Raw genomic sequence first — 14036 nt, 5'->3', positions numbered from 1 at the left:
CCTCTTCCTCTCCTCTCTCTTTGCCATCTTTTATCAGATTAGCTGGTCAGACTAATTCGCTTAAAAGCATATGAATACACCGAAATGAATCAATTCAATGGCTTCAAAGCATGCAATGAGTTTTTTGTTTTTTTTTTCCAGTCATCAACAACATTCATCAAAATCTAATAAAGACAACTAACTGTCTGAGAGCACCCTGGGTGTAGGGAATGGAGCTCGAATCGAAGCTGGTCGATTCTCCATTTAAAAAATACTTCTTTGATTCACATTACAGCTCCTCCTTTTTTGAAAACTATCCAAACAATGGAAAAGTTCTGTAAAAGCAATGACCAAACTCCGCAAACCCGACACATCTGAAGCTTTCACCGACTCCGCCGCACTCAACTTTATTGGATTTCTAGAGATGTCTGCTCTCTGACTCACCTCACCGTTTGAGGCTGATTCAAAGCCAAATGTTGGTGGAAAATGTGGTGTAGAAATGCTTCTAGGAAGGGCCGAGAGCACACACGAATTGAGGACGCGTGTGTGTTCAGTTACCGTGAAATTATGAGCACCTTTACAGCACCAACAGCACGACAAACGACAACGTCAACGACAAGCTTAAGCTGCTTAAAACAAGCCATTTCCCGTGGAGAGCGAAAGGGGTAGCGAAACGTGGTAAGCCAAGTTGATTTTTGGGGGCAGGGTGGGAAAAGTGAAAGTGTCAAGGATGCGGCAAGCGTTTCATAGTCAAATTAAATTGCTGCCAGCAAGGTTATAAAGGGGGGGGGGGGGGGGGGGGGGGGGGGAGGGAAACCCCTGGCCATGTCTCATTCGCAGCCACAGTGAAAGGATAAAGCGAGCATAAAAACATTTTTAATGAAATCGAGACGACTTCCAACGGAGACAGAGACGACGAAGACGACAACATCCCTACAGCCAAGACAGCCATCGTCTAAGACTGTTACAAGTGTGTTTTAATTTAAACCTTGCCTTTACCTTCCTGAAAAGCATGGGGGCATGGCGCATTAATTTCATATCCCGCTTGCCGCTTGAAAATTTTAATTAATTTTCAGCTTGATTGCGTTTTAAAGAGCCGCTTGGTTTATGTATCGGTAGTTGGGGTAAGGGTAGGGATCCCAAAAGAGCCTGTGGTTGCCTTGGGCCTGAGAAATTTATAGTTATTGTGGTGGAAATTGGGGAGGGGGAAGCGTCCCACTATGGTCCCGCTATGGACGGACGCGTCCGTCTGTGCCTTGTAGTTATAGTGGATAACCCTTTGTTTTGGTTACTTTGTGCTTTGAACATTTTTCGGTCTTCGGCTCTAAACCATTCCAGACAATTTACACTTCTAGTGTACTACTTAATTAATTTCGGATCGGATTGTATCTGCGAAAGAATAGCTACTGGAAGACTCACCTTTAGTGGTATGCCTGTCCACGATTGGATCCTTGAGTCCTGCAAAGACATAGAGTAATTCAAATAAAAGCGGCTTCTCTTCTCTTTTCAGGGAGGGGTTCTGCGCTGTTTGGTCCTATAAATCTCTGTCACTCCCTTCCAATTGCAAACCGTTTGACAGTCTAACGCCCACACCAACAGAGAGATGGAGGGAGTTGCATTCCTCCGCTGCGGCATCTCTCAAATGTTAATCGAAATTAATTGCTACTAATTGCAGTTCAAAGCTGCACCGAAAAATATGTCATAAATCTTGGTACGATCTACAACTCCACGCCAACGGAAACACCTTTAGCAAATGGCTTAAAATTACCGAAAAAATGTCTGCCAATTGGCCAATAAATCGCTGGATATGCGGGGCAGAGGCAAGACAAAGAACGAACAAACAACGAACCGGATCAAATGGCGCAGATAACACCACGCCACACTGTCCAACAGGGTCGGGAATAGAGAAGGACAGGGAAAGGGACTCGGTCGCGTGTCTGAGCAAACTTCTAATTAATTTCTCGCCTCAAATCTAAGCTCAAGTCGGAAATGAATTTAAACTTTTAGAGCGGAAGTCAAGAGTTGCAATTTTTCTGCTGGAATTGTTGTGCAGCGAAAGGAAATGCCTTTCCATTTCCCCTTAACCCCTTTTCACTTACCCTTGCCACTGCCTTTTCATTGTTGCAAACATTTATTGTTTATGTAACAAGAGCAACCCCAACAGGGCGGGAGCGAATGTCAGACTTGGGAAGAGAGGAACTAAGAGAGTTGCCCAAACTAAAAGTAAAGTCCCTCTGCAAGATGTCCTCAATACATACATATTTGGCTTAGTCCCTTATTAATGGGTACGCTGATAAGCAGAGGCCTTCTAAAGCTTTCCTTCCTTTGCCTCCTTTCGCTTTAAGTAGTCCCAAAGGAAGCTTTTGGTATTTTTATTTTAATTTCATTCGCCGCGACATTTAATTAATTCCCAGTTATCACCGCAAAAGCAGTCGACAGCTTTGCTCTTTGTTCCCTTTCCCTCGCTTCTTGAAGGTCTAAATGATGTCTATCCATTGGCGAGAAAAAACACAATTTAAGCTAGGGTGTGTCGAGTCATTCAATGCCCTACAGCTCATGTGGAAGTAGAGGAGTACTGCAATGCGCTCCACAACGGTTATACCCTTTGATAAGTGTATGAAAGCATATAAATGCAGTCTTATGGGAAAATTCTCCACATGCCACAGACATTGCGGTGCTGGTACCCCAAAAAAACAGACGATTTCAGATGAGCAGTAGCTGCTCGGTACGGGGCACAAACGGCGATAATGCGGTTTCAGGGTTTAACTGCAGTCGAGCTGCTGGGGCCAGACCGGAGCTCGTCTCTGCTCAATGGTAATAGACGGCTGAAGAGAGGGTACAATAGAATAGAAAAGCAGTTCCCAATACTTAAGCGTGAAAGTAATGCCACACATGAGATTCAGCCAATAAACTGGTTGATTGTCACCAAAAATCACGATTCCACTGACTAATCTCAGAGATTTGATAAACTTTTATGAACTCAGGATATAAATACATGAAGAACACTAAACTGCTCAAGTTTTACGAGCTCTAGGCCTAACCTGCCTAACCTCTATATCATCTTCAGACCCACCCGCCATAACAAATCTCGCATAATTATGGCCTAGACATAATAAAATTTGATGTTTGCATCTTGTTAATGCTCCCCAGATCGAGTTAGTTGTTTGGTGTGGGCATAGGCAGTTAAGTAAATTATCACGTCATGCGGGAGGGCATGGCTGGAGTCCTCCTCCCGCCACGCAACGCCAAAAGTTTTACGACAGCTACGTGCTCATAAATTTCGATGCACTTTTCGCACTTTGAGACATTTGTGGGTTGAATCATTTTCTGAGTGTCTAAAATTAGCCTTCGCTTTGGGCTTCCGACTGGGATTGGGACATGGAGTTGAGTAAAACTATTTCAACTGGAGAAATGGATACGAAGTGGTTCGATGCTCTTGCTTTCTCTGGTTGTTGTTGCTTTAATTTCAAAAGTTGCCGTTCAAGTTCAAAAGTTCTCTGCAGGGTGAATGGAGGGTTCATCGCACTGTATGACTCTCTGCTTGGAGTTCACCATTAGCTGCAGGTCCTTCAACAAACTTTAAATATGCATTGCCCTCCCAGGAAACAGAGCAGCGGAGCCAGGAGTGCAGCCAGTGCTGCAATCAGCTCATCTCAATGGCAATCACTTAATTCGTTGCCACTCCTCTGTGCCACTGCCCCTGCCACGGATCATGGTCCATGGGCCTTGGGCAAACATTTTTGTGAGCGCTCTCCCTCAATCCGCACACTTGAAATATTTACGCAATCAAAATTAATGCAACTGTCATGTTTTGCCTCCCGCAGGCAGGCTCGGCCCGTCCCCCTCCCTGGCCCCTTCCCATCCCTGTTGGAATGCATTTAGCGTTAAATGCAAATACACTTTAGAACTGTAGCCGCAGCCACTGCCTGCTGCTCCCTCCGCTTCCACTGCTTCTGATAGTCCTTCTGCTGGCTGATGGACACGTTTAAATTTAAACAGTAAAACCAAACTCATTACCAACAACGAGGCCAGGAGCGTATTAGCCAGAGAGCGGGAGTTGGGCGCCTAAAGATAGAGCTAGAGGCCAGATTCCACTTTTTAAGGGGCAGAAACTCATACGAATCAATTGCTTAAATCGCGATGCGTTCCGCTCCTGGTTGTGGACGGGTGACATCGTTGAAATTACCAAAATGTCCTTTTGCGCAATTTTGTGGACATTGGAAATCGCTTTGATTGAACCGCATGCCCGGACGGGCAGACAACAGATACAGTACAGTCCCATGTCCAAGGGACACTGGACAATGGCCACACATAAAACAAACACGTAGCCCAATCCTACATTCATTCCAGCACCCCACCCGTACCCTGACCCAACTCGTTGCAGGAACAACTCCGAAATCCACTTGAACATAGCAGCTGCAAATGCGCTTCGTTGCACTTACAATGCACATCAGAGAGCGAGAGAGGAGAATGGGAAGTGGTTGAAGGGATTGGGGACTGGGTATATCCACAGTCTGTAAATTTTCCAACGAATGCGGATTGGGAATTGGTTTTATGTCGCTTGCGCCTCAATAGAGATGCATTTTACACTGCCCTGCTAATCTCCGAGTGGGGCGAAAGCGAAAGCGGCCCCCTCTCTCGCTCTCGCTCACTCTCTCTCTCTCTGTGCCTCCTCTCGCTTTGGATCCCTCGAGCTCTTTCCATGGCAGTACGCACCCGAGGAGTTGACTTTGAAAATCAATTAACAACATCAAACAGAGGCCGGATGCTGACGTGGACAGCTGTCGGCCAGCCTCCTACTCTCCCGATCAGAGTCCTGTGTTCGGAGTCGAGACCCACCTCCCTTCCTCCTCCCTGGGAAAGTGCGTAAATTGCAACTGTAAATCAAATATGACAACGCGAACGAACGGCGCCAAAATCAGCATGTGTGTCAGTCACATTAATTGTCCACGCCCCCAGCGGTAGGTGGCTTGGTTTGCATTTTACGAGCATTGTTGTGTTAATGAGTGTGCATAGGCTGCATCGTTGGATGGCAATTTGCGCTGATGTGACAGGAAAATGTGTTACCCCACGCAACAGACGGAGGCGGAGACGGAAATTAAATTAATTGTATAGAAAAGTTTCTCAAAATATAGAATATTAATTGGTTATTAATGGCGGACATGATGAATGCCTGATGAGGGAAAAACCTAGGTTACACAATCAGTTCCATGTGAAACTGTGCACCTGAATCGCTTCATACATAAGAAAATAAGTCAATCAATTGATCCACTTGACTAAAATACAAAAAATATTTTAAAGCTGAAGATCGAGGCTCGGGGTCTATAATGCAAAACCGAAATACCCAGAGAATGCGCAGCAAATTATGGCGAGAAAGTTGTTAAACAATCGAAGTGAATTTTAGAAACGAAAGAAACAAAGAAAAACAATTTTAAGCCGATCCTGAAGATTGGTCTTCGATGGTAATTCAAAATAATAATTAACTATTCATAAAAAATAATAACGTTAATACATTTATGCTGAATAAAGCTTTATTGGAAAAGAAATGTTTCTCTAATTAAATTATTATTTTCCTTAATAGATACCACGTTCAAGGAAAGCGCAAATGCATATAATTTCAGAGTACAGTTTTCTTGTTTGTCGCTCCATTCCATTTAGGTTTCTCTCTGCATGCAAAACATTTGGAAATAAGAAAAATACCCTCTTTAAGGGTAGCATAATGCATGCAGCATTTCAATTTGTCTGCAGAGTCGATACGCAAAGACAAACAGAAGACGAAAGATAAACAAACGGCAAAGGAAGAGCACAGAAAAGCTTTTAAATAAAAAGTTGATATTTTGCCTGATGCCCGTTAACTTTTTCACGATATTGATGCAATGTCAATCGAGCGATCAATAAAGCAGAGGAGCCACAGCAACCTCGTCGCTCTAATTTCGTTTTTTTTTTTCCCCCATCAAATGCAAATTGATGACGCAATTGAGACATAAACTTGGGGGTTGATGGGGAGAGAGAGAGAAGAAGATTGGGGGACAAAACTGTTTTATTGCCCCCCCCCCCCCCCCCACCATTTGATTTCAATATTTGTCAGTGTATTCCTTTGCTCGATATTTGCGTCTCTCGCTTATGTTTATTAAATATTTATCCTGCGACATTTATTTGTACATTTATGAATAAAGTGAGCTTCGATAAGGGGCTTCCAGAGTGGGATGTAGGGGGATGCAGGATTTATGGACATTTGATACCAAAATGATGCGGACTGACCTTATATTGTTATATTGGAGATTCTTTCTCCAATATGCAAAGCCATGTATCTGGAGCTCTCCTTTGCGTATATTTGATATGCAATCGTTGTACGCCTTCGTCGTGTTTTGCATATTGTTTATTTCTTTTTCTGTTTCTGTTGCTATTTCTGGTTCTGGCTGTTTTAAATGAATATACCCTTGCAGAGAGCCCTATGGTTTACTATCAGATATTGGCATTGTGATGTGTGCACCCAGAATAATCTTCATCATTATCGATCGGAATGTATGTTTCCTTGTAGCCTAGTAAGCTCTTTTTGGAACGACAAAAGAAACGAACAATCTGCCAGTGTATCAACACAGTCGTTGACATTTGCCTTTTTTGTATATGCAATCGCAGAAGACAATAGCTGCCTGCTCCTCTGTTGACCATTTGGAGCCTACTCGTATCGCATCCATATCGAATTCATTTCCCAGTTACAATATTTAATTTGCTCTTACACAAATTGTTGCCATTTACGTTTTGTTCTATGCAAATTTTCTCAGCTGCAGTGTCTGTGTCCCGTCCCCTCGGACACGCACACTTTTTGTCGACTGCACACAATATGCTCTGTACTCTGCTCTTCTCTCCATAAATATAGTATATTTTAAATTGAAATTTTAAAGTAAATACGAGAGTAAAGAAAATTGGTTTGTGTACTCCATACTCCATAAAAACCTTTAAATTCGTTTATTTTACGATTTCTTTTTGTTTAAATATATTCTGCCACACTTTAAATCAAATGGAATTTAGTTGAACTATTTTTCAATTTGTATTCCTTCACTTTCCCTAATCGACAAATCGAAAACTTTGCAATTTATGACTCTGCTTGGTTGGAGAAAACTCTGAACAAAGTTCCCCTGCAAGTCGGGAATTTATGCCAAACAAGCTTCATTCTCGTACACGGGGAAAAGTGTTTTGACGTACAGAGGGATATTGGTCGGTGTCGAAACTATCTGCATCGGGAGGGCTTGTGTTCGGTGTCGACTTAATTTCCACAGGACAGAACAGAAGCAAGCTGCAACACGCATAAACACAGAAGCACAGGAGAGCCGGAAACAGCGATCAATTGTCGGATTGTTGGCTGGGTGAACCGGAAGCACGACAGGAAAGAGGGCAGGTGGCAAGTGGACGGAGGGAGCTGCAGAAGTGGACGTAGCAGGCGCACAGCATATTGTGCAGGTGGAAAATTTATAATTTGTGAAATTGCCGCAAACACACGCACACATGTTGGCAGCATGTTAAATGGACAGCAGAGGTCCTGGTCCTGGCCCTGGCTCCTACTCCTGCTGCCTTAAATTATGTTAACCTCAAACGAGAAGGGGCGATCCCCGAGCCCTCCGACCCAGCACGACCTGTACCCTGGACCTGGACCCGTGTTCAGAGTTCGATTTAAGGCCTCGTTTATTTTGCCACGCAACAGAGGTGGAACGGAACAGGAACAGGAGCCAGGAGAAGGAGCAGCAGCTCGTCTGGCTCGTTGGTTGCATGTTGCAAAATTGTTGCCGTTGCACAACCGCATGCCACAACATGCTGAACTGGCCAACGGTGGTAGGAGGAGGACCTGTTTGGTTTGAGGGGTTTTGCTGGCGTCTGACATGCCCCACTTGGCAATTGCCAAAACTATTTGTTTGCATATTTAGACCAGGCGAAAGAAGAAAGCCAACAAGGCATGTTGTCAAGTCATGTTAACTGTGAAATATGCGCATTTAAATGTGAATGAAGGGATAGGGGGAAATGAACGGGTTCACATATCCCTCCTTCACGAGTTGCCTGTACCTGCCACCTGGAGGCGTATGACCATCTATTCTGCTGCTCGCCTGCTGCCAACCCATTCTTCCACTCAAGATCAAAGTTCTTCTCTTCAGACGTAATTAAGCCATTTGCTGCACGTTTTTACAATTCAAAAAAATGTATACCCCCACACTTCATCTCTCCCCACCGTCTCTGAAGCATCTTCTTATCGCTGCCTGCCACATCGAATGGGCCGCAGAATGCAAACCAAGTCTAAGAAATCCTTGAATGGGGGAGAAGTATTGCGCCCAATAACAAGTCAAAATTTCATCCCCCAAGGCCACGACGTACCACTAAGAGTGATGGCGGAGATGGGAAGGGTGTGAGAATGGTGCTGTGCCCGTTGGGCATGGAATTCGTGGAAAAATCACGCGCGCTTATCTAGCGCGGCCGTAACCTTAACCAAACCCATGCAATTAACGCCCATTGGGGGCTGTCAGTATGAAAAATGAGCAAAGGGGAGGGGGCACCCACAGAGGAATACCCAACCCCAGGGCATGGAGATGGGAATTGTGGTGGAGATTGTGCCCATTCTTAAGCAATTGTGAAATGATTTGCAAGGACGACGAGCCAAAGAAATCGAATTCTACGCCACTCCTTCGATAGCTACAAATTTTAATTGCTCCAGCGATAGCGGAGGAGGACTCGGGGCGTGGCAGGACTCTATGTAGGACTCGTGGCAGACGGCTGCGTCCTCGAAATACGAATCGCATTGATAAGACAGTCACGTTCTGGTGGCAGGGCAGCCGTAGTGGGTGAAGCTGTGGCAAAGACAATGTTGTTGCTGTCTTCATTATCAATGACAGAAACGAACGGAAGAGCGCGCGGGTTGGATGCGTGGTATTTTGGGGGGAATCCAGGGGGAGGGCTGCAAACAATGGTTACTCTTTTATTGCCAGTGCCTCAGAGTCAAATTGATAAGATGCTGAAAATGACTTGGAAAACAATAAACGTGGGCATGAAACGAATAAAACGACCAAAGGAACATTTTTGTTCAGTTAACAGTGAAATGAATGGATTGATGGCGTGGCAGGGGTTTTCCCCCATCCCATCCAGGAGTGGTGCATAAACAGAACGTTTGCCACATTTTAATGAGTGTTTGGGGGGAGTCACCGGCTCATTGATAAGTACTCATTCCCACCGCTTCAAAGAGGTGCAAACTTTTGTCTCCGAGTAAAACAATTTCAAGTCTTTCAAGTAGAAAACTTTTCGCCGAAAAATACTTGCAACTGGATAAGAACTTGGTTAACCCTGGAGTACCTGCTGAATCTGAGACGAAAATGTATTATCCGTATTCCATTTGCAGCTTTGTTTACCGATCATCTTCATGGCCCCCTCGCTTTAAGTTGACCCATTTTCTAAGTCAGCCCAAAATCGATGCTAATTTCATAGCCAAGTAAAGGAGCCAAGAACTTTAGAGTCATTTAATAAAATTTCATTCCTTCCCGCGAATAAAGACAACAAAAGTCGTGTCAAAGTCCTAGCCAGGGTCCATTCCAAGAGTCAAACAATTTTGATGCGCAACAAAATTGTATAAAATACTCGAGTACTCGAAGCGGGAGATCCGACATTTTATGTGTGTGTTGGAGGAGGTAATAAAATTTTAGCGCTAGCAAAAGTCTCCAAAGAGCTTCTAGCGGTTCGCCCAGGACTCCCCCCGTCTTGCTTTGTCTGCTGTTGGCTCGCCTTTGGCTAATAATACCAGAGCATTTACACCTTTATGGGGCGTACTTAGAAGCGTTTATTTATGCTAATGGCGGGGGGTGAGTGGCTGTACTGAGTGGGGTGGCGGCAGCAGTGGGTTGTGCTTGCCACTAATTCTACCCCGAAGCACTGTAAAAGCATTGAAAGCCAAACAACATTTAATACTGAGCTTAAGATTGGAGCAGGTAAACTTCCAAGGATGTGCAATGTAAGTATATTTCATCACACAGGACCCCCGAAAGTTCGAGCAGCTCTTGACCTCCCCATCCCCCATCGCATCCACCCAGCAACCTACAACCAACATCCAACGACTCTTTCGAGCTTCACATTCCTGTCTCGAATGTGTTTGTAATTTCCCTAGAGTGTGTTTGACTTTGACGACTTAAGTTGTAAAACTTTAACATTATCATTTTCACTACGAGACGGGACGATGGGACGTTGGGACGACGGGACGACGGGACGACGACGAGCAGGCAGCCAGCCATCCTGTTCGAGATCCTGGTAACATGTGTGTGTGCTTCAGATGTTTGTCCTCTGGCCAGACAGACATTTTGATGATGTTGACCTTCGCTACTTTTACTTTCTTCCTCATATGCAGCCGCAGCGCAAGGAGTTCTCTTTGGCAACTTCTTTTAAATTTTCCTGCGACCTCAGGACACTGTTGACATATCGCATTACAACAGAGGAGCATACTCGAGAGAAGCAGACAGAGAAAGTTCAGGCAGCCAGGCCATGCCGGGCCTTCTCTGGTCTTGGCCTTGGCTCGTATTACCAAATCCCAAACCGATATTTTGGTGGATTTCTCCTCACATGTGTCAATTAGTTCAATCAGAAGGCGAACACATATCGACCGCATGTGCCACCCCCAGTTGAACCAACCCCTAGGCTTCGAAGCCACCCTTATCATACTTTAAAGGCTTTACCGGCTCGAGCCTGCAGTTTTCCAAAAAAAAAAAAAAAAAAAACATTCAGAAACGGAAACAAGGTAAACCAAAGAAACAGCAGCCCTCCGCCCAACAGTTTTCCCAAACCATTTTTAAAAAATTGTATCAATTAGTTTGATGTATTGAGCGAGTGTTGGTTGTGGGGCAGAGTCGTCTCGTCACGTCCCCTAGGTCCCGTGCAATATGACGCCTGGGTGAAAAATTTGGGCAACAGTTTAGGTAAATACCCGTAGATGAACTCGAATCGGATTTCGTTTGTGCATTTCCAAATGAGAAAGTTTAAAGATATTGATTCCCCCTTCATTCAAGGAAGTTTAAAGTTTCGTTTCAAAGGTGTCGGGAGCCACCACTAGACTTGTTTGTAATAGATTACTTTGTATCAGAACTCACAGATAACAGTTAACAGACATAGATGTTTCCAATCCAATTGCTCATCTAATATATAAAAAGTAAAGACAGGAATAGACGATCATCGCTAATCCTAGTAAACTTCTTATCTTATCCCTGTTTCTTGGCTTCAGTTCATCCACACACCATGTATTTGCTTATCACTTCATACACATTTTGATAATTAGTGACATTAAAGAAATATAAAATACAGTAAAGAATGTACCATACATATTAACCTTATATTTAAAGAATTTAAAATAAAAACTTGTCGCAAGCTCAGCTTTGTTGCCATCTTAAAACATCCTTTTGAATTCCCATTAAGCTTTGTATTCGCCCTCTTCTTATCTCCAATCAGATCCAATCCAATACATAACAAAAACTATTTTCATCACCAGAACCGGTTTTTTTTCTCACACGTTGAATCAATTCTCTCCGATTGGTTTTCCCCCTTTCCAGCTCATAAATATTAACCTGATATTTAGCTCTTTCAGCTTATCGAAAACGGTTTCCGCGTGCGCCGTAAATTATAATCAAATTGGAAGAGAGAGTCAAGCTGATTTATGCATTTACTATAAGTATTGCCATGCAGATCCCTCACTTGTGAACAACACGAGTATAACAACCCCCAACTCCAGCCTGAAAAGCCAAAAGGTAAACACGTCAGGAACGTCGTTCGGCCCGGCTTACCCTTTGACACGCGTCCAGGTCCTGGTCCAGGTCCTGGCACTCACAAAGACTAATCAGCTCGATTTCGTAAATCTCGACAAGCTGCTTATCCGATGAAATGTGAGCAGAGTTCCAAGGATCTACGTCCCGTCCGTGATTAACATCTCTCGCTCATGTTCACAGAGCAGACTTCCGGACCTGGGCATGGGCCTGTCCTGTCCTGTCAGGCTGACAGCGAGGGCTTCACAAGGAAACGTGCTGAACCCCTCTAAGTACAGTAAAGCTCGACGCGTGCTCCTGTCACACTCTAGTTGGTAGTGTATGAGGGGTGGGGGTGAACAGGGATCTCCGCACTGATTGGCATCGGAAATTGAAGTGTTTTTATTAATTCCAAAGTCGACTTTTTGCACTGTCTTCGATAATATTGCGAACGTTTCATTTCTAATCAAGTTCGAGTAGGGGAGGGAAATTACGCAGCTTTGTTTCTTTTCTGTGGCCATAATTGAAACTCATCTCTGGCAGATTTCGTTCCCAAATTGATTGACAGCTGAGCGCGTGGAGAGAGATTGACGCTTATTGAATTGACTCATCCACTGATCCACTACTTCACCCATCCATCCATGCATCCACCCATCTAGAGGGTGGCACCACTCAAAATCTGACGCAGCAACTGTTGCACGAACTCGTGTGGAAGAAACGGAAGGAAGCACCGTTTTGGAAGTGGAAAAAACTATAGCATCATTTGACTCTGTAGTCCAATATACGTACTATATTCTAAATTCGAATCCAAATTTTCAAATTTTTACTATACCATTTCGCCAGAAATGCCTCCCAGGCCCCAGCACCGCGATGTAGCCCAGTTCCTGAGCAAGCTTCGTGACTTTTTCCTTGGCCGCAAACACAAAACGGCCCACCGCTTCGCGGACATAATGTCACCGCGCACTCAGCCCCAGCCGGGCATTCCATCCGGGCCGTACCGACATCTGTTCGGCAATTATTACTACACCAGAGATCCACGGAGCAGCGTGAAGCCGCCCATTGATGTTGTCCAGGAGCCAAAGAGCAAGTTAGCAGCCAAGGCTGCGGCCAAGGCAGCTCCACCTCCAGCACAGCCGGGCGTGAAGCCTCCTCTTCCTCCAGCTGCGCCACCAAAGGCAGCAGAGTCCATGAAAGCTGACAATTGTGACGAGCAGAAGACCGATTCCGGGTTAAAGATTCTTCCCACCCCCGGGAAGATGCATTCCTGGGAGGGGCCGCCACATTAAAGAAATTCCTAGTAGTTCTGCTGAAATTTTATGAAAATGTACTAAGAACCGTTTGGGTATCTTCATTAAATTCCTGTCTCCAGTCGGACTTAGGTATCTTAGGTGCCCGGGGAGACAGATTCGACCGAGCAATCGATTCACAATGCAGCGAGTCATAAAAATGTAAATCTAATTAGATGTCCTCTTCGGAAAATCATTTATTGTACCTGCATGAAAATTTAATTAAGCGCACACACAATTATCGGAAGGACAGACAGACAGTGACTGAGAAAGTGACAGTGAGGGCCAAAAGGGTACACGGGCGTACAGCCATAACAATAAATATGCGAACTTAATAACATTTAATGCCATTAAAATCTATAGTTACAATTTAAATCGTGGAAATTTGCTGGACGTTGAGTGGATTATGGGAAATTGTTAATGATGATTGCGGGTCGATTGTTAATTGTCGTCTGTCGTTTATCGTCTGTGTGTCGACAAAATTTATGCTGATGTGTTTCGCCCATCGATTTATTCATTGAAATTTTGATTTCATTCCCACTAACGCCACGCCGACAGAAAACAAAACATAGTCAGATTTTGTGTGCTATGCAAAAACAAAAAATAAATATCCTTCGCTCAATTTACGAGTATTGAAATTACCCTTATACTCGAAGAGAGCCAGAGAGACGGAGGGTTGACTTTTCCCCACTCCTTCCCAATCACCCTAGCTGGAGTGTCAGATTGAAAAAGGGTGTCAATTGCCTGGATGCTCGGATGGGAGCTGTCAAGTCAACATGTTGCCGGGCTCTTCATCCGCCAACAGTTGGCGAAATATGAAACTGTAGCACACTTTTTTGCGTCTCTCATCCGAATTACATATTTCGAGGGATTACATATAAGAGGAAGGATGTGCGTGGGTGCTTGAGCTGATTTGTGTTATTACCTCATATGAATAGTATGAATAATACTCTGGCAAATGTATGTATAGGACTCCATTCTGGTCAAGATTGGCAATCATAAATGCTAATTTTTT

General features: G+C 44.3%; 2 protein-coding genes across 2 annotated transcripts in view; one reads left to right on the top strand and one right to left on the bottom strand.

Annotated features, from left to right (window-relative positions):
- Positions 1-14036, bottom strand: part of LOC117580440 (putative uncharacterized protein DDB_G0282129) — a 56959-nt gene that overhangs the window by 15379 nt on the left and 27544 nt on the right. The window contains exon 3 of the mRNA XM_034266996.1: positions 1399-1437. Within this exon, the coding sequence (XP_034122887.1) occupies positions 1399-1437 (39 nt within the window). The remainder of the gene's footprint in view (positions 1-1398; positions 1438-14036) is intronic.
- On the top strand, positions 12516-13106 carry LOC117579977 (NADH dehydrogenase [ubiquinone] 1 alpha subcomplex subunit 7). The gene has a single exon (XM_034266155.1). The coding sequence runs from the start codon at positions 12581-12583 to the stop codon at positions 13019-13021; it is 441 nt and encodes a 146-aa protein (XP_034122046.1). The 5' UTR covers positions 12516-12580; the 3' UTR covers positions 13022-13106.

Source organism: Drosophila guanche, unplaced genomic scaffold (genome assembly GCF_900245975.1).
Source record: "Drosophila guanche unplaced genomic scaffold, DGUA_6, whole genome shotgun sequence".
In the NCBI taxonomy this organism is placed as follows: Eukaryota; Metazoa; Arthropoda; class Insecta; order Diptera; family Drosophilidae; genus Drosophila; species Drosophila guanche.
The sequence above is the reverse complement of the archived record's forward strand: the minus strand, read 5'-3'. Positions and strand labels throughout refer to the sequence as shown.

Excerpts from the sequence above, each read along its gene's own strand:
- LOC117579977 (XM_034266155.1), top strand. The coding sequence starts at position 12,581 with ATGCCTCCCAGGCCCCAGCACCGCGATGTAGCCCAGTTCCTGAGCAAG.